General features: G+C 38.1%; 1 protein-coding gene across 1 annotated transcript in view; it reads left to right on the top strand.

Moving 5' to 3' along the window:
* The window catches only part of LOC136711176 (contactin-associated protein-like 5), a 129,747-nt gene that overhangs the window by 89,314 nt on the left and 20,239 nt on the right, over nt 1-20,194 (top strand). Inside the window, exons 11-13 of the mRNA XM_066687235.1 lie at nt 13,432-13,538; nt 15,887-16,006; nt 17,006-17,206. Of these exons, the coding sequence (XP_066543332.1) occupies nt 13,432-13,538; nt 15,887-16,006; nt 17,006-17,206 (428 nt within the window). The remainder of the gene's footprint in view (nt 1-13,431; nt 13,539-15,886; nt 16,007-17,005; nt 17,207-20,194) is intronic.

Consider the following 20,194-nt stretch of genomic DNA (forward strand, 5'->3'; position numbering starts at 1 on the left):
TTAGTGTAGTTTAGTGTAGCTTTGTTTCGCTTTTTTTTTTTCTTTAAGATATTCATGGGGGGGGAGGGCAATTCACAAAACTGGAAAGAACAATCATTTTGAGAACCTGTTCAATCTAAAATGATTTAGTTTTATACCAACTACAGGTCTTAATTGTCACAAGCAGACTTGACACCTCTGTGTAACAGTATTATTACTAAAATTGTGAGAACATGAAAACTTGTGACACGTGATGAGTTTGATAACATTTTGATAAGTACATGTTTACATTATTATTAGTTACTTTCAGTTGGGTAATACAGCTTTGCAGTTTTATTAGTAAGAAAAGAAGAAAGAAATGTCAGCCAGGGCCGTTCGGATTTCACGTTGGTTCATCAGGTCAGGCATGAAGTTTATCTGGGGTTTAGTCACAGTAGATGTCCGCCTGAGTGGAGACATTGCCATTGCTGTGCTTTGTGATCTGCTCAAGGCAAGAGACACAAAACTCTACCCATCTCGCTTGTGTAACCCGGTGTGCTTGCGCTCTTCCAGCTCCACCTCATTCCTCAAGTGTTCTTAACTCTGGGCGGTGAACACGCGTGTGTTTGCTAATCATACAGGTCTGAGTCCTTGTTGTAGACGTGTGCTACATGGTGCACTTACTCAATCCCTGAAATAAAGCCATGACCATTAGTTATTCCCAGAACACCTTCACAAAGACTCAGTGCTGGACATGACCAGGACTACTGATGAATAATCAAGGGATTCACCTTGTTGTTTTTACCCTTTTCATATTTTGCTAGTGCTGTATATGGTTCCAGTAAATACGGTATTTCTCAATGTGTTTGTTTCTCAAGAACATTGTGCAAAATGTACTGTGGTGAAAGTATCGTTTCCAGGGATGTAATTTATTTGTTGGAAAATTAGCAATCTTCAATGCTAGCTTGTTGCCCGATTCCGTTAAATGTAATAATTAGCATTCATTTGTGTCACCGGTACTTACCTCTTAGTTTGTACATTCAGCTAAAGTTTCAACAGTCTTGTTACTCTCCAGTGAATGAATGGCAACAGCTGCTCAGGGGCACTAACATTTGGTCTGGTGTCGCAAGTTGAAGAATCCCCACACATGCTACTATCAGTTCAGCCATCAGCGGCTTTGGACAAATAGAAAAGATTCCTTTAGGCAGTGAGGGATATTAATCCGTGTGTTAAGGTGGCCTAAAGTAATCATTATGTACCGCAGCCTTGGCAGAGCGAACACTGGTACCTTGTCTCATGACTTTAATCTGCTTCATGGGCTCTGTTTCTACTGTATTGCTGCTATGTGAAGAAACGTCTGAGATTTGTTGTTGGTACTGAATAGGGTCATTTTAAGATAAGGGTTTTATGTTTGTTCGGTCTTGTCCCTCATTGTGATTACACAACAGTCAGGGAACAAAAGTAATTGACATCGGCACGTACAAGAAAACAGTGATAAGAAGCTCAATTCTATAGCCTGGAACCAGTAATATTATAGGCATGTTAAAAAATGATAAATGAGTAAATAAAATGGATGTATTAATAATAGAAATCTCTTATTACAATTAAAAGACCTTCAGGTGTCTCATAGGGCAGAAGGTCTTTAATATCAAAGCAGGAGTAATTAGACATTCCAGGATTTTATGTAATACTAATCTGGGCAATTTAAAAAAAACTACACAATAGAAAGTGGATCCAATATCTAATGGGTTGTAGCACCACATTTGGCTGCCGTCCCAATTCACACCCTTTAACTAACCATGGCCAATCATTTGAATAGGTATCTTTTGGAATGGGGTCCCATTATCCCATCAGAGCTTATCCAAGTTGAATGCAGGATGCTGGCTTAATAGCTCTGAGTGTCTGTCGATGTGCCACAATTCCCCCGAATGACATCACCCACATTTGAATTGAGTATGTCCAAGCAGGCAGACATGTTATACGTATTCAGATGTCCCATAAGGCACTCAATAACGATGCCCCACTGATGGTAACCTATTTATTTAATGTGATTTTTAACTGCTCCTAAATGTCTTTACATACCTTATTCAACCGGCCTCAGAGAGAGCTAATGGTTAATATAACTATACTGCTCCAGTGTTTTTCGGACATATATAAAATATGGCATCTTATAACTAAGTTTTAGAGCCCTTCGTTTGTGCTCAGATTTTACTGAAAGTAGGATAAATGTATTGAGTAACATTGCAAACAGAAAGTATATGAAAGACAGATAATCTTATTAAGGCACTAAGCAAAGCTGAAAAAGCACGGTCTCTCTTATCTCTAAGAGGCCAACGTTGAATACATTTTGCATTATTTTCTTGTACAAATAAGCATAATGTTGGATCAGACCTCTAGTGGCTTTATATGTAAAAGCTCATTCTGTGATTTGTATGTATGTTTACAGTAGTAATGTATTTTCCTTGATATGTCTATTAGGTTACCACAAACCCAACAGAGAAAAATACAACCAATAATTTATAAGGTATACATTTTGAGTACTAAGTTGTCAGTGAGATCCTAATTAAATGTGAATGTGTATACCATAGAAAAATATTATCTAATTGTTTGTCTGCAGTTTATTTTTGCTTCGTTTCATGCGATAAAATCTTTCATCAGCAAATTAAAACACATTTCAGACAATAATTCCCCAAGGAGAAACAATCAGCTGGGCCTCCACCTTCTTGAAGAAGTAGGAAAGTCACAAAGAATGCCACAAGCTTTGTTTTGCTCACATGGAGTTTCTTCCACTCCAGTGGCTTCATTGATTTACATTGATTTGTTTTAACTCCATGATTGGAAGTTTCACCTCACGAAATGCTTCATCTTCATCCTCCACATCTTCTTAGACTGAAATCTACCATTTGTCCAGCTATAATTCAGTAAAAATTTTCAAACATTTACAGCATTCTTTCCCTGTAAAGACGTATAAGAACATAAGAAAGTTTACAAACGAGAGGAGGCCATTCGCCCCATCGTGCTCGTTTTGTGTCCATTAATAACGTGATCCAAGGATCCTATACAGTTTATTTTTGAATGCTCCCAAATTGTCAGCTTCAACCACATCGCTAGGGAGCTTGTTCAGATTGTGACGACTCTCTGTGTGAAGAAGTGTCTCCTGTTTTCTGTCTTGAATGCCTTGAAGCCCAATTTCCATTTGTGTCCCCGGGTGTGTGTGTCCCTGCTGATCTGGAAAAGCTCATCTGGTTTGATGTGGTCAATGCCTTTCGTGATTTTGAAGACTTGAATCAAGTCCCCATGTAGTCTCCTCTGTTCCAGGGTGAAAAGAAGTATGTTTAACATGCTTCCTAAGTGGCAGATTAAAACAATTTTTGTTTAAACCATTTTGGCCTAATCTGACTGAAAATCCACTTGTTTTGCATTTCCAAGTTGGCCAAAGAATTAACAGTTTTAATTGTTATTGTTGTTTTGTTTAAGTAGACAAGCACAATTTACTCTAAGATGTAACATTTGAGGAGGAGGAGGAAGCATTCATGTTTTAATGCTAATTCTACTGCGACAGGAATTAAGAGTTTCTACTGTGAAAAATGCAGATTGTTTTTTCTTCTTTTGCCTTGAAATAACATTTTGGAGGCTAAACAGGAGCTTGTGAATGCGTCTCTTTACAACTCCCCCGAAATTATTGAAGTGATTTGTTTGAGCGTGACGTAAATTCAACACAATGTGAATTTCAGAATACAAAATCTGAATATGTTGTCTTTATACTTCATCTAAATGATAGATCAAAAATGCTTGACTGACAACAAGGTTAAGTGACCAGATCCACTCTTAGTGTGGTGAAAAACATTGTTGTGTTACTTCTAAAACTCCTTTGCCAGAGTATAAATGGAGCATTTAACAAAATAAAGAGTCCTCAAGGTTTTTTTTTTTATTCTCTTGTCAGATCCTACACTTCTCAATGAATAGTGACCTTTTGTGTTAGTGCGCTAAAAGTTCATGATCCAGTTTATGGCGGAGGAGCGAAGAACTCAACTCCACGGATTAGTTACTGTAATTTTATGGTCCACAAGAGCCTTTTTAACATGAATAAAAATAGCTCTGCAGTAATTAAACCATTGTCTGAAACATAATCTATATTACAGCCGGCTCATGTTATGACAGTTAATGGGACTAGAAGTTCCTTTGTTGTAAGTACACTATGCAATAAAAATGGATGCTGATGCGCTAGTGCTTTCCTGCAGAGATGAAATGATATCTGCATGCTTAAATGGCTACTAATTATGAAATCTAAGGAAGCTTGAAGAATACACTTCTCACCAATCACTGTCAAGCAAAAATTGCTGTGTGCATGCTGACCTATTTAGTTTCCCATACTGTTTCTACTGTTCATTATTAATAGTAGTATGTTTGTCCTTATAGTTTTTGTTTTAGTTAGTTATTTATAATAATAATAATAAAGTATCCACCTACACACAGTTCTGTATTCAGATTAAGAAATATACAGTATTTAATCATAAACATGGATGAACAATTCTGACATGACACTGTTTGCAATGTGTATTGAAATACTAACTACACATTCCAGCAGATGAATATGGCTTCTGTAGATTTGTCAGTTGTTACTATAATTCCAAGCAGCCTTCTCTTGTCTTGTGAAAACCCTTATATCCTTGACCTCCGGCTTTACCCCTTGACCACGACCTTGGACTTCCCTTGATTCCCTGTTTGCCTGATCGCCCGACGCTTGCCTGTGACCACGACCACGTCTTTGCCTTGCCTCTGATTATTCTGTCTTGCCGGTATCTGACCCCCGCTACCACGCTCCGCAACTGGGTCCCCCTGTCCCCGTGTCCCGTGGACCGTGACAATTTCACTTCTGTGCCCATATTGACAATCGGCGGGGTTGTGCTGATGCATAATGGAGTTTGGGATTTCACCAGTCAGTCTGTTTTGTGTGCATGGATAATTTGTGGTTGAAAAACAAAGAAACACTGAAAGTGCAATGAAAGAGAATGCTTTAATTAATGGAGTAATTAGAACAGAATTAGAACAATTTTGAATATATAAGTGCAGTATACACTCACCTAAAGGATTATTAGGAACACCATACTAATACTGTGTTTGACCCCCTTTCGCCTTCAGAACTGCCTTAATTCTACGTGGCATTGATTCAACAAGGTGCTGAAAGCATTCTTTAGAAATGTTGGCCCATATTGATAGGATAGCATCTTGCAGTTGATGGAGATTTGTGGGATGCACATCCAGGGCACGAAGCTCCCGTTCCACCACATCCCAAAGATGCTCTATTGGGTTGATCTGGTGACTGTGGGGGCCAGTTTAGTACAGTGAACTCATTGTCATGTTCAAGAAACCAATTTGAAATGATTCGACCTTTGTGACATGGTGCATTATCCTGCTGGAAGTAGCCATCAGAGGATGGGTACATGGTGGTCATAAAGGGATGGACATGGTCAGAAACAATGCTCAGGTAGGCCGTGGCATTTAAACGATGCCCAATTGGCACTAAGGGGCCTAAAGTGTGCCAAGAAAACATCCCCCACACCATTACACCACCACCACCAGCCTGCACATTGGTAACAAGGCATGATGGATCCATGTTCTCATTCTGTTTACGCCAAATTCTGACTCTACCATCTGAATGTCTCAACAGAAATCGAGACTCATCAGACCAGGCAACATTTTTCCAGTCTTCAACTGTCCAATTTTGGTGAGCTTGTGCAAATTGTAGCCTCTTTTTCCTATTTGTAGTGGAGATGAGTGGTACCCGGTGGGGTCTTCTGCTGTTGTAGCCCATCCGCCTCAAGGTTGTACGTGTTGTGGCTTCACAAATGCTTTGCTGCATACCTCGGTTGTAACGAGTGGTTATTTCAGTCAAAGTTGCTCTTCTACGGGCCAACTGATTCAAGCTGATTCTCCTCTGACCTCTAGCATCAACAAGGCATTTTTGCCCACAGGACTGCCGCATACTGGATGTTTTTCCCTTTTCACACCATTCTTTGTAAACCCTAGAAATGGTTGTGCGTGAAAATCCCAGTAACTGAGCAGATTGTGAAATACTCAGACCGGCCCGTCTGGCACCAACAACCATGCCACGCTCACTTGCTTAAATCACCTTTCTTTCCCATTCAGACATTCAGTTTGGAGTTCAGGAGATTGTCTTGACCAGGACCACACCCCTAAATGCATTGAAGCAACTGCCATTTGATTCTTTGGTTAGATAATTGCATTAATGAGAAATTGAACAGGTGTTCCTAATAATCCTTTAGGTGAGTGTATATCTCAGCTTCATGTGTCAAGAATGAATTAATGAAATGAAACGCACATGCATACATGAGTTAATTTTTCTGTCTTGTATTTTTGGTGATTTTCATGCCATCTCTATGTCTGTCATATATTGTATCTTTACATTGATACAATATGGGCATATAAATCTCAAATTCTCAGGTATTAAGAATGATTCGATTTAATTCATACTCCCCTTCATTTGAGGGATGGCGACCATTTCAATTGTCTCAGCAATTTTTTCATTGCAAACAGATCTGGCTTAATTATAAGTATAGCAGAGAATAATTTTTTGGCAGGCCCTTGACTTGATGTTTTCGGCTCAACATTCATATTCTCAATACCTCATAATCACTATGTGAGAGCACATAAGCCATGCACTATACACATTCCTGAGGATACAATGCCTTATAAATGTATTAACAGTTGGACAGGAGTCTTTCAGGTGTTTCCATTCTTTACGGAAGGAATGATAATTCGTCTGTATGTGAAAACATGCAGAGTATTGTTCTCTTGCAAAATCTTTATTATTATTATTATTATTATTATTATTATTATTATTATTATTATTATTATTATTATTCTGCAGTTCCTCTAAACAACCATTCCTCCTACAGTTCTTACCCTACACATACCAAACTTCACACACTTATTCGTCCTGATACCGTGTGGTGTGCTTCTGCTTGTTGTATGGCTAGGATCGATATTTACTAAGTTATGATCGATCGAAAACCCACAATTTCCCATTGACTTCAATGGTGGAACGGATTCTTGCGCACGGACCTTCCCGATGTAGTTCAGTAGCCAATCAGCGTGTGCAAATTATGGCACAGTCAGTAGCCAGTCAGCGGTCACGATTCCCAAGGTTCGATTCCTCCTCCCAGTCTCTGCTATACTCTGCGCCTTGCACGTTGCACTGGGATTTGCCATTGCGGTCAAAGCATGTATTATTGATTTCTGTATTAAATACTGTATTATTCTAATAATTATACCACTTCTACTGATAATAATAATTCTACTACATTAAATACATGTATACAGGGCTTTAATATGGATTATTTGTATTGTTATTATTCCATATTATTCAGTCTTGTCACAATTTTGTGTTTCGAAACATGGTCAAAAAAATACCTCATTTCATTACCTATAATCTAGCATATGTTCTATGATTTTATCTTGCTTTGACCACATGATATCCCCATACAACACTGTATTATACTAAAACTCATACCGCTTCTACTACTAATAATACTTATACTATGTTAAATGTGTTTAATACTGTATTCCACTTCTACTACTAATATACTACATTAAATTAGTTTAATACTGTTGTATATACTAATATGTGTTCCACTTACTACTAATAATTATACATTACATTAATTTAATACTGTATTTTATACAAATACTTATTCCACTTCTACTACTAATACATTTACTACATTATAATTGTTTAATACTGTTTTATATACTAATACATATTCCACTTCTTCTGAGCTACTAATAACAATGATACTACATTACATTTTGCATATACAGAGCTTTAGTACTGATTAATATTATTCCATATTATTCATTACTCATACCTACATATCTTAATTAATTCCCTGTATATTAATTATACTGTATATACGCTTTGGTATACCATAATATACTATAATACTACTATAATACACTGTTTTATACCATGTTACACTTTTATACTATAGCAGACAAAGTTTCTCCAGGAACTTCAGCATTCTATTATTATTATTATTAATAATAATATTTTCTTTATCCAGGGAAATAATACAATACAACATTCAAATAAAGTATAATACATTTAAAGTTTAAACATTACACGTGCAAGAGAATACAACTAATAATCAAACTAATGTGAGTAAAGGATCATATTTTGATTGTATGTAGTTTTTCCCTAGCCGTTTAATTGCTACAGCCTATTCTCCCGAAGAAGCGCTGGAAATCACAAAACATTTGCCAGTGCTCCAAACAGAAACCACTGAGGTGCCAATTTCCATAACAACCTGAATATGTGTGGCATGCTTTTCTTCATCACACAGCAGAATCGTGTTCAAGTGGGTGTCTCGGGCAATCTTGTTCCCCCTACAATTAGTTTGCACAGCTCAAATCAAAGTAGAAGATAATTATTTCACCTCGGTTATAATAAATCAATACCTGGCAGCACTGCCTTTTAAAACGTTTCTCTTTTTTTTTTCTTCTTCTGTGCAGACGAAGATCTGTTTTTAATAGACTCCCGCACACACTAATTAATGATACAGCACATTGCTCCCACTGCCTTATACACACATTGAACCACATTGAAACCTAAAAGGATTGCACAACTGTTGCAGTGTTATGCTTCCTAACTTTGTCTTTATAGTGTCGTCCACTAATAATGTGTTTACCCTAACGTGGTTGTGTGTTTATCAGCAGAGAAGAATACTACCAGCCGACATGTTCCATGCAAAACTTTATTGACCCAATTTGTGAGGTGTGGCAGGTTTGGTGAGAACTTTCCCACAAAATACACCATGCCAATGAACCGGCGAACATCTGCCACATCTCTGGGTTCCGGCATGTCTAAGATGCTTTGATCTTTTCTGAATCTGCCTGTATTCCTTCTCATGACCCAAGAACTTCAGCTGTTTTACTGCAAACTGGCACTTGTCATTCAGTGTCAGTCCAGCCTGTTGGATTTTTTTCAGTAATTCCTGTAGTCTTTTGTCATGCTTTTCTCTCTTTTCCATAGACCAGTATATTGTCAACATGACACACTGTTCCTTCAATTCCATCTAAGATCTGTGACATTGTCTTCTGGAAGTGTTCAGGCGCTGAAGAGATTCCAAACGGCAACCTTGGGAAGCAGTATCGTCCAAAGGGTGTGATGAATGTGGTCAGTGGCGCGGAGTCTTTGTGTAGTGGTGTTTGCCAAAATCCTGAAGTGGCATTGAGCTTTGAAAAGACTGCAGCTCCTTCCAACTGTGCTAAAATCGACTGACGGAAGAATGTCTTTCTCTGCAGACGTTTTCATTTACAGTGAGGGGAAAAAAGTATTTGATCCCCTGCTGATTTTGTACGTTTGCCCACTGACAAAGAAATGATCAGTCTATAATTTTAATGGTAGTTGTATTTTAACAGTGAGAGACAGAATAACAACAAAAAAATCCAGAAAAACGCATTTCAAAAAAGTTATAAATTGATTTGCATGTTAATGAGGGAAATAAGTATTTGACCCCTTCGACTTAGTACTTGGTGGCGAAACCCTTGTTGGCAATCACAGAGGTCAGACATTTCTTGTAGTTGGCCACCAGGTTTGCACACATCTCAGGAGGGATTTTGTCCCACTCCTCTTTGCAGATCCTCTCCAAGTCATTAAGGTTTCGAGGCTGACATTTGGCAACTCGAACCTTCAGCTCCCTTCACAGATTTTCTATGGGATTAAGGTCTGAAGACTGGCTAGGCCACTCCAGGACCTTAATGTGCTTCTTCTTGAGCCACTACTTTGTTACCTTGGCTGTGTGTTTTGGGTCATTGTCATGCTGGAATACCCATCCACGACCCATTTTCAATGCCCTGGCTGAGGGAAGGAGGTTCTCACCCAAGATTTGACGGTACGTGGCCTCGTCCATTGTCCCTTTGATGCGGTGCAGTTGTCCTGTCCCCTTAGCAGAAAAACACCCCCAAAGCATAATGTTTCCACCTCCATGTTTGACGGTGGGGATGGTGTTCTTGGGGTCATTCCTCCTCCTCCAAACATGGCGAGTTGAGTTGATGCCAAAGAGCTCGATTTTGGTCTCATCTGACCACAACACTTTCACCCAGTTCTACTCTGAATCATTCAGATGTTCATTGGCAAACTTCAGACGGGCCTGTACATGTGCTTTCTTGAGCAGGGGGACCTTGCGGGCGCTGCAGGATTTCAGTCCTTCATGGCGTAGTGTGTTACCAATTGTTTTCTTGGTGACTATGGTCCCAGCTGCCTTGAGATCATTAACAAGATCCTCCCATGTAGTTCTGGGCTGATTCCTCACCGTTCTCATGATCATTGAAACTCCACGAGGTGAGATCTTGCATGGAGCCCCAGAACGAGGGAGACTGACAGTTATTTTGTGTATCTTCCATTTGCGAATAATCGCACCAACTATTGTCACCTTCTCACCAAGCTGCTTGACAATGGTCTTGTAGCCCATTCCAGCCTTGTGTAGGTCTACAATCTTGTCCCTGACATCCTTGGACAGCTCTTTGGTCTTGGCCATGGTGGAGAGTTTGGAATCTGATTGATTGATTGCTTCTGTGGACAGGTGTCTTTTATACAGGTAACGAGCTGAGATTAGGCGCACTCCCTTTAAGAGAGTGCTCCTAATCTCAGCTCGTTACCTGTATAAAAGACACCTGGGAGCCAGAAATCTTGCTGATTGATAGGGGATCAAATACTTCTTTCCCTCATTAACATGCAAATCAATTTATAACTTTTTTGAAATGCGTTTTTCTGGATTTTTTTTGTTATTCTGTCTCTCACTGTTAAAATACACCTACCATTAAAATTATAGACTGATAATTTCTTTGTCAGTGGGCAAACGTACAAAATCAGCAGGGGATCAAATACTTTTTTCCCTCACTGTAGTCTGGTGAGATCTACACAGATTCTTATGTTCCCATTTGATTTTGGAACCACCACCATGCCCGCACACCATTCTATAGGCTCTTCAATTCTTGTGATGACTTCCATCTGTGTTTCCACATCGTATTTTTCAAAAGGTGCAAACTTTGTATTGCCTGTAGTTCTGGCCGTTGCATTACTAGACCTGACACCACAAACACGTCTTGTTGAACCTTTCTCTCGCCACGACTCAGGTTGGCAACAAATTGACCTTTAACCTGCAGTGGTGTTTTGTTTGCACAACTGAGAATTTTCTTTGGTCATGCTCACTGGTATACAGGGTCTCTGGTGTGGCTGTTACTGCAGCTCCCGTGTCTAGTTTGAAGTACACTGGCTTTCCATTCATAGACAGCCATTGTTTCCATGTATCTTTCTCCTCCTGTGTGTGTACAGCTCCTAGTAATACTATTTCTTCTGTTTCTCCGTCAGTTATTGTTTTCAATCATTTTACTGTTCTGCATACAGCTGCAAAATGCCCATTTTTCTTGCATTTTCGACATTCAGCTTCCCTGGGAGGACATGTGCTCCACTGATGTAGAGGGGTTTTACCACACCTCCCACAGGTGTTTTTGTTGCCAGACGTTTGTGTTTTTTAAGAACATAAGAAAGTTTACAATCAAGAGGATGTAATTCGACCCATCGTGCGTGTTTGGTGTACATTAATAACTGAGTGATCCAAGGATCCTATTCATTTCAGCTTCAACCACATCGCTGGGGAGTTTGTTCCAGATTGTGACAACTCTCTGTGTGAAGAAGTGTCTACTGTTTTCTGTCTTGAATGCCTTGAAGCCCAATTTCCATGTGTGTCCCCGGGTCCGTGTGTCCCTGCTGATCTGGAAAAGCTCCTCTGGTTTGATGTGGTCGATGCCTTTCATGATTTGAAGACTTGGATCAAGATCAAGTGTGGAGCCCAGAACTGTACACAGTATCCAGATGAGCTCTAATTAGCGCATTGTACGGTCTGAACATTACTGCCCTTGTTCTCAATTCTACACTTTTGACAATATACCCTAACAGTCTGTTTGCCTTTTTTATTGCTTCCCCACATTGTTTGAATGGAGAAAGTGAGGAGTCCATGTAGACTCCTAGGTCTTTCTCATGCGTTACTTCATCTAGATCTGTACCTCCCATAGTGTAATTATAGTGGACATTTTTGTTACCTGCATGTATTACCTTGCACTTGTCCACATTGAATTTCATTTGCCAGGTGTCAGCCCACAACTGAATATTATCTAAGTCCCTCTGAATAGCCTGTTCTGCCAAGATTGTGTCTGCTGAGCCACCTATTTTAGTATCATCTGTAAATTTGACAAGTTTGCTAACTATCCCAGAGTCCAGATCATTAATATAGATGAGAAAAATCTCTCTCTCGTAGCTGAGTGCTGTTCAGATCTCCCTTGCTGAATTATTTTTTTGAATTTATTATTGGTGGCTATTGCATCAACATTCACGTTGTGCTCCTCTGTTTTCTCTCTCTGTCGTAGTAGAGATTGTTCTTTTTTGATTTGTTCATTCTGCCTAATTTGTGTAACTTCTTTTGTTAGTGTTAATTCCGGGAGTTATCAAAAATATTGGATCCATCGTATTACTTCACTTGGGTAGTATATTTACTTTCTGCCACAAACCTGCGTAATTCTTTATTTATTTTACTTTCTGTTCACCGTATGCTGGTACGTTATTTAGCACTACATGTTTCTTAATTATTATTTTATGTTTCGCACTCACTTAGTTCAGCACTTCTGACACCATGCTGTGCGTTTATCAGGACAGAAGAATACCACCAGCCGACATGTTCCATGCAAAACTCCAGTAACCTTTATTGACCCACCTACACTACCTCTCAACCCGGAAACGTAACCCTTTAGTTGCTTACCGGCACAAACGCGTGATTAATTGATGATGGGTAAAGGATTAACTAGTCATAAATCTTCATGAAGCAAGTTGTAAGTCAATGAGATTCATGTCACCTATATTTATTGTCAATTTGATATCATTTTTAATACAAATATGATCTGCCTGCCGCACATCTCAGACTTTAGTATAGAATAGCTCTTTTAGGCTAAGGGAGACAGTGTTCTGTACATAGCTGCACTGAAGAAACATTTTGTGAAACCATATATATTGGGGTCCACTAATAAAAGCTTTAGAGGTATATCTGGTTTGTGAAACTTGCTGGTTAACAATTACTGATGATGATTTATTAGTGGAACATTTTACCCCACTGGTAACAGTAACAAGTTATCACTTTTCCTCCTAAGTGATGCCCATGCTTTTCAGTAAAGAGGCTGGCTAATGTAGCTCTAATTTAGGAGCAGAAATGAGTCAAACGATGGAACTTAATCTCATATACAGCCTGCTTATTTAGCAAAGAATGACTCTTGCTGGTGGTGGTGTTTGACATTTTTTTGATTGATTTCATTTTTTTGAATCTGTTCCTGTTAGTGGGGAAAGAAAGCGAATGCTACCAGGTCTTTTTAGACATCTGATTCAAGAAACATTTGTCTTTTTAGATGTTTGCCAAACTATTGTGAACATGGTGGTCAGTGTTCTCAGTCCTGGAGTACCTTCTACTGTGACTGCTCTGGTACGGGCTACACTGGGGCAACCTGCCATGACTGTGAGTACACAATAATGTACATATCAAGAGAGAATGCTTTTCTTCCATATTCCATATCTGTGTATATCGGTTTTCTTAAAGCATTTCCTAAATCCTGTCGGTATGTGCAGTTTGTGTTGATGCATTTATTCCTCTTCTGGATACACACACAATGTCAGTGTCTCAAATACTACGCATCCTTAAATAGGTTTGCTGACACAGTTTTCCCTACGACACAGCATGCAAGCCAGCAATAATCCATCTTTAAAATGAATTACACTTTTGGAAAGGAGAGAGAGAGAAACTTTTCTAAACATTTAATTACTAGGCTGCATAATTCTTGTTTAGAGTATGCGGTAAATATTAACTTTAGCTGGCAGTGTCGAGGCGAGCTCAGTCGCTATCTGTATACAAAGGGATGTTTTCTCATTAACAGTACGTTTGAATAAACAGTAATTACAATTTCATGGCAATTTATGATTTTCTTTGTACCATCTAAACTAATCAGCATAAGCGGCAAGTCAATTTCTGCCTAATAGGGGTAGCTTTGGTGGCTAGAGTTGATTTAGACAAAAGCCAGGGACTGAAACAAGTAGTAGTGGTTTAATTAAATTCCACATTTTCATGTTCACATTCAAAGCATCCAGCATGCTGTGTAGTCTTAATCATAGATTTGTTTGTGTGTCACTGCCTTAAATAATCAAAAGAGTGCTGCAAAATATAGCAGTACACTTCCTCACAGTTTCCAGCAGCTGTTTAAGCAATATTCAGAGAACCGTCTTTTTTTTTCGTCTTTTTTTTTTTAGTTTTAACTCACTTTTGTTTTTAAGGCCGGTTTCTACCTGCACTGCTTTTGGTTTGAGGGAACCATCAGTTCTTATATAGGAAGTATATAGGAAGTTAAAACCACATTTAGTGTTACTGTTATTGTATTATTCTTATTCTAATTATTATCAATAATAATAAAAATATGTTTTAAGAATTAGTAAATAGAACTGCATAGTAATACCAAGAAAGGAACACAATTCAGAGATCTATGTATTTATGTATTTATGTATTTATTTCACAGCATTTCAGTCAGCAGTGTATGCACTTTGGTGTGCAATTTGGATAATAAAAGGAACCAGCCTATTTACATTTTTTAAAGCACATAATATTTTTGATAATAAAAAAGCAAGAGGAGTGTATCCCTTATTGTAGGCTACATACTGTACCCCAGGGTACCCACTGCCCATAGTAAATCAGTTAATGACAGCATACCATAAGTAGAACTTTAATACCTGCTTTTAAAATATAAAATTATAATATACATTATAAAAACCCGCTTTGAAATCAAAGTAATCACACATTTAATAGTTTGATTCTTAGGTAAATAAGTATAGCGCAACCTTCAGTAATAAAGGCAAATTCCTTCCCTCAACGTTATTTGAATGACTTCAGTGGGAATGTAATAGATTCTGAAAATAAATACAAACAATAAAAGGAATACATTCAGACTGATTCTATTTGGCCAAATGGACCCAAAGGTAAATATTGCAAGAGCAGCCCAGGGAGCCCCCAGAGGACTTCAAACACAAACCCATAAACTCTGCTACCTGCAGCCCACTATGATTCATCAGCGATGAATTTCAGACTTTATTATTTCAACAGGGCATCATCTGGGGAGCTCTGGACTCCAGATCAAAACCTTAAAATACTGTAATATATATATATATATATATATATATATATATATTTTTTTTTTTTTAACAACTCACTGAGCAATGTCTGTCCATTTAATTATCAGTCAGCATAATGCAGATTTACTCCCCTCTATCACCGTGATTTTGTTTTTTTCCCCCTCTTAGGCAGACTTCAGTGATGTATAATTATGGGTTGTCCCTATCTCAGTCAGCATCTTTGTTATAGTAGTGGTTGACATATTTCCACTAATGGTTTACAGCCTGTTTAAACAACAAAAGGGTTACTGATTTGTGGGTTAACAAAAAATCCTCTCTCTCTCTCTCTCTCTCTCTTTATCTATATATATAATAGATTTAGTATGCTGTCAAGAATTGTGCAGACACACTATGGGTTTGTTACTTAAAAAGCTCTATCAACAGGTGGGAAAGTACAATGCTGTATTTCTAGAAGTCTTGCTCTTAAACCACAAGGACTGTTTTAGACTAAAAGCTCAACTGGATAGATCTTATTATTGATTCTTTGGGTCGGGCTCTGTAAAGGTGTCGGGAAATTAATGCTGTCCACTTAGATGTAAGTGAAATAATAATTAAACTGTAAAGAAGTTAAATTAAAATAAATGCTATTTTGTAACTGATTTGGGTATTTTTCGTGTGTGTTTTCACATGTACTCCTCGTGTTTTATTAAGCGATCTACGAGCCGTCATGTGAAGCCTACAGACAAACGGGAAGCTCTTCTGGATACTTCTCCATTGATTCGGATGGAAGTGGTCCACTGGGGCCGACCCTGGTATATTGCAACATGACAGGTGAACCTTCATTGCGTTTTTAAGACCTAAAGCTGCCTTTGAAAGCACTAAGACTACAATTACAAAGGCTTCAGCATTTTATTTTTGTATTATGATCCTCCTGCTAATTAGCTTCACATTGTCCACATTTACACCAATCTACAAAAGTTGTTGTGTTTACTATATGGAATGTTCTGGGTTTGGAGGCATGTTCTTTTTCTGTGGGTCTACACCACACCACAGTTTATTTCTGTTTCCCAAGTCTGCCTGCCTGCTTTCAGTAGACCTTGGTCACCATGCACTTCATAGGGTCTCTTTTTCAATTCCCAACTCTCTCATTCCCTTCGTCTTGCCTCCCTCGCAGTGCTCCAATGTCACAGGGATGGACTTAAATGTGTTTCATCTCTCAGTAAACCAAGCCATTAAAGCGGACAAAAAAAATGTCACCTGGTAGCCGTGGCTTTGGAAATAAAAGTGTGTCAGCATGAAGCGCAGCTCATTAATCAGGGGCCTTGCCAAGCAAGATGGATAACCTGGGGTTTGCAAATCACATGTTCTGTGTAATGGATTAAGCAGAAAAGGTCTCTTTCCACAAAGCCTTTTGGCTCCTCAAAGTAAAAACAACACAAAAACCTATTCCGAAGCTTTTCTTTTTGCTTTTTATTGCTGCCGCTTGTTGAATTTTTTGTTTTGGTGTGTGTGTTTTGGGATTCGGGGGCTGAGGAGGAATTATTCTTGTTGATTACTGTCCGAACTAGATGTCTAAATCTGCCTCTGGAGTAACCTGTACAAAATATTCCAATATATTCTATTCCCCACATAAAAATACCCCCTATTGCAGAATAAACTGACCTTAATTAACAAAAACAATAAGCAACGTAAATTCCACCTAGCGACACAGCACTGCAAAGGAGAGCAAAACACGAGTATGCATTTTAATCTCACAAATACCTGAATGCACTTTTAATTTATTTTTCATAAGTATTTGAAACTTTATTTTCTTCTGTATTTGCTCTGTAGAGGACAGAGTGTGGACGGTAATTCACCACAACAGCACTGAGCCCACCAGAGTCCAAGGCTCCAGTCTCCAGAAGCCCTACATGATGCAGTTCAACTACAGCACGAGTCCAGAGCAGCTGCTGGCACTGGTCAGTGGGGCCGAGCAGTGTCAGCAGGAGATCGTCTACCGCTGCAGGAAGTCCCGCTTACTCAACACACGGGGTGAGTTGGCCGAGCCCGTCTGTGACCCTGCCAGCCTGGGTCAATCTTAACATCAGAACATAAAAACATAAGAAAGTTTACAATCGAGAGGAGACCATTCGCCCCATCGTGCTCGTTTGGCATCCATTAATAACTAAGTGATCCAAGGATCCTATCCAGTCTATTTTTAATGTTCCCAAATTGTCACTTCAACCACATCGCTAGGGAGTTTGTTCAGATTGTGACGCCTCTCTGTGTGAAGAAGTGTCTCCTGTTTTCTGTCTTGAATGCCTTGAAGCCCAATTTCTCAGTGGAGAATGAGCTAAACAGCGTTCCTGCCTTCCAAATAGTGTGTGTATTAATCAGAACTGTTAAAAACTGATGAAAACTAAATAAATAGTTTTTTTTCTAAACTATTTATACTGGTAGTTATTTGCAAATGCCTGCTTGGCTACAGCTCCCCCAAAAATATCCTGCTCCCCAGGTGTCTGCAAGCTATGACAAATGTTTCTTCACCCCACCCCCCCCCCCCCAGAGATGCATAATCTGATTTACAATGTCATCAAAGATAAACAAACAAGTAAGCATCTCCATATGAGATCACGGAAGGAAAAAAACAAGTGCATACATAAAAAAATCTTTCTTTGATGAGTTTGTGAATTCTGAAAAGGGGCACAAATCGGTCTCATTTACATAGGAACATGTTTAACATGTCAATCATGCAGATCCCAACCATCCATTTATATTTGAGTTCCCACAAAAGAAAATATAGAAATATTATTTTTGCAATATTATTCATAATGGGGGAAGGGGTTGTCATCAAACAATCCAGAAAATCAGTTTTCAAAAGTAATCTGTAATATTTTCCAAGTACGTTCACAGAACAACCTCCAAGTTAATTATTAGTTATATAAGAAGTAATTCTAAATGATGTCCTGTAATTCTACTTATTAAAATAAGCTAAAATAGTAAAAGGATGTAGGTTTTAAAATAGTAAAAGGACGTAAGTCAAACTAGTAGGCCTTAATGTTTCAGAAATCAGGTAGTTACATTTTACTTACTCACAACACAGAAAATGAATGTGGGAGTTAGTAATGAATTTCATTATTTATTTATTTATTTATTTACTTACTTACTTACTTACTTACTTATATTGCATTGATTGATCAGTTGATGTACTGTTAAGTTATGTTCCAAGGACCTCTGTTCTATGTCTGCTCTGTATTTCAGAGAGTTGTGGAAAAACTTCTCCCTAGTCAGTCTTAAAGCAATTTCAGATATGTATTGCCTTTCAAATGCTTGAGTTATTAGCATGACATAAATATTAAACCAGCAAAGTCATATTTATTAGAGTTATAGCCTATACATGACAGTAATGGAAAACTAACTTGTGATTTATAGATAATCATCAAGACTGCTGAAGTTTAATAAATATATTATATTGTAAAACATGAAATTAAGGCAACCTATTAAATCTAATTTTAATGGAAATCAATTGATGCCGTGGTGGGCTGCTGGCATGTCAGTATGCATGTCTGCTCTTGTAAACAAGATGGTTATTGGATTTTTATCATTTAATTTTCCCTTTAGACTTTCACATTAAGGTTGTCTATGACCATCTTGATCAGTAGGTAAGCTCTTTATAGACAAATACATCTCATCATACAAATACATTGATAGCATATTAAAGAGACATTGATTTTTCTTTTCATGTTGTTTCAGTAAACGTTCACACTGCATTACATTTGTTCTGCTTTTATCTCCTACTATCCTCAGTTTACTACAGAAATAATACAAATAATAATAACTATTAGAATAATACAAAGTTGGTCAAAATGTTACCAAAGAAAAAAGCATGTATAACAGTCATATTTTTAGTAATGTGTGAACATTATATTTTTCATACACCAAAATACACCAATCATTTCTACCACAGATTATATGTTTTAAATTGCAGTGTTATGTATATATTTTATATTATATATATATTTTTATGGTGGATACCCATTTAACTAATTCTGACCTTAATTTTATAATTTTATGTAAACGATCCAGACAAGTTTGTAGATGAGCATAACGTAACAGACCAGAGATAATTAGCATCTCTGGAGACATGTTAGCATAATTCAGTGCCGGCAGATGCCTGGAACCATTATTTCCTTATATGCCCAGTCTGTAAATCTGACCCCGAGACAAATGGCGCGGGCTCTGTGGGAGACTGCCAGCAGTCTTTAACCACACTAATTGACCCATCAGGAGTGTGCTAACATACATTGAGCATCTAGGAAACAATGTAATTCCTGTTAAGTAGATACAACTAAACTGACAATATTTAAAGGAAAGGTCATCTTTGTCATAATTGTGATTAATTCATTAATTAATTATAGTAGGAATGAGATATGTGTATGGTAGTCTACTGGTCACAGGAAGTAAGACCGTGAGGAGAAAGTACAACCAAGTATAGTATAGGTCTGGGAGAAGAGTCCCAACTATGCACACTACTGGTCAAAAGTTTTAGAACACCTCACTTTTTCCAGTTTGTATTGAAATGTACACAGTTTAATGTCTCAATGTACTCTGAAATTAAAGAATAGAACAAATAATTTATTGGAATTGTTTTGTTTAACAAAATGTAACCCCTTAAGCTGACAAACCCCTCTGGTACCCTTAAAAGGGCACCAAATCCGTGTGCTTCTCTTTAATCCCATGTGTACTCTTGTTGTGTTGTTTGCAAAGTGATTGGTATCCCATGAAATCTGAGACTCTCAGCTCTCTAACGATGTGAAAAATTTATTTTTTATACTCCTCCCACATTTACCCACCCCTACTTTGTCTGAGTAGGAAAACAAAATCTCAGAAAATATTGACAATCATGACATATTCTGGAACCAGACAGTCTACTGATCAAAACAAGACCATCCACGTTTTGGTAGAAGCAACACACACCTATAGAGAGCTCAAAATGTCAAGATGGAAAACTCTGTTTACAGTGTACTAATACACATAGGT

The sequence above is a fragment of the Amia ocellicauda genome, chromosome 16 (assembly GCF_036373705.1).
Source record: "Amia ocellicauda isolate fAmiCal2 chromosome 16, fAmiCal2.hap1, whole genome shotgun sequence".
Classification (NCBI taxonomy): Eukaryota; Metazoa; Chordata; class Actinopteri; order Amiiformes; family Amiidae; genus Amia; species Amia ocellicauda.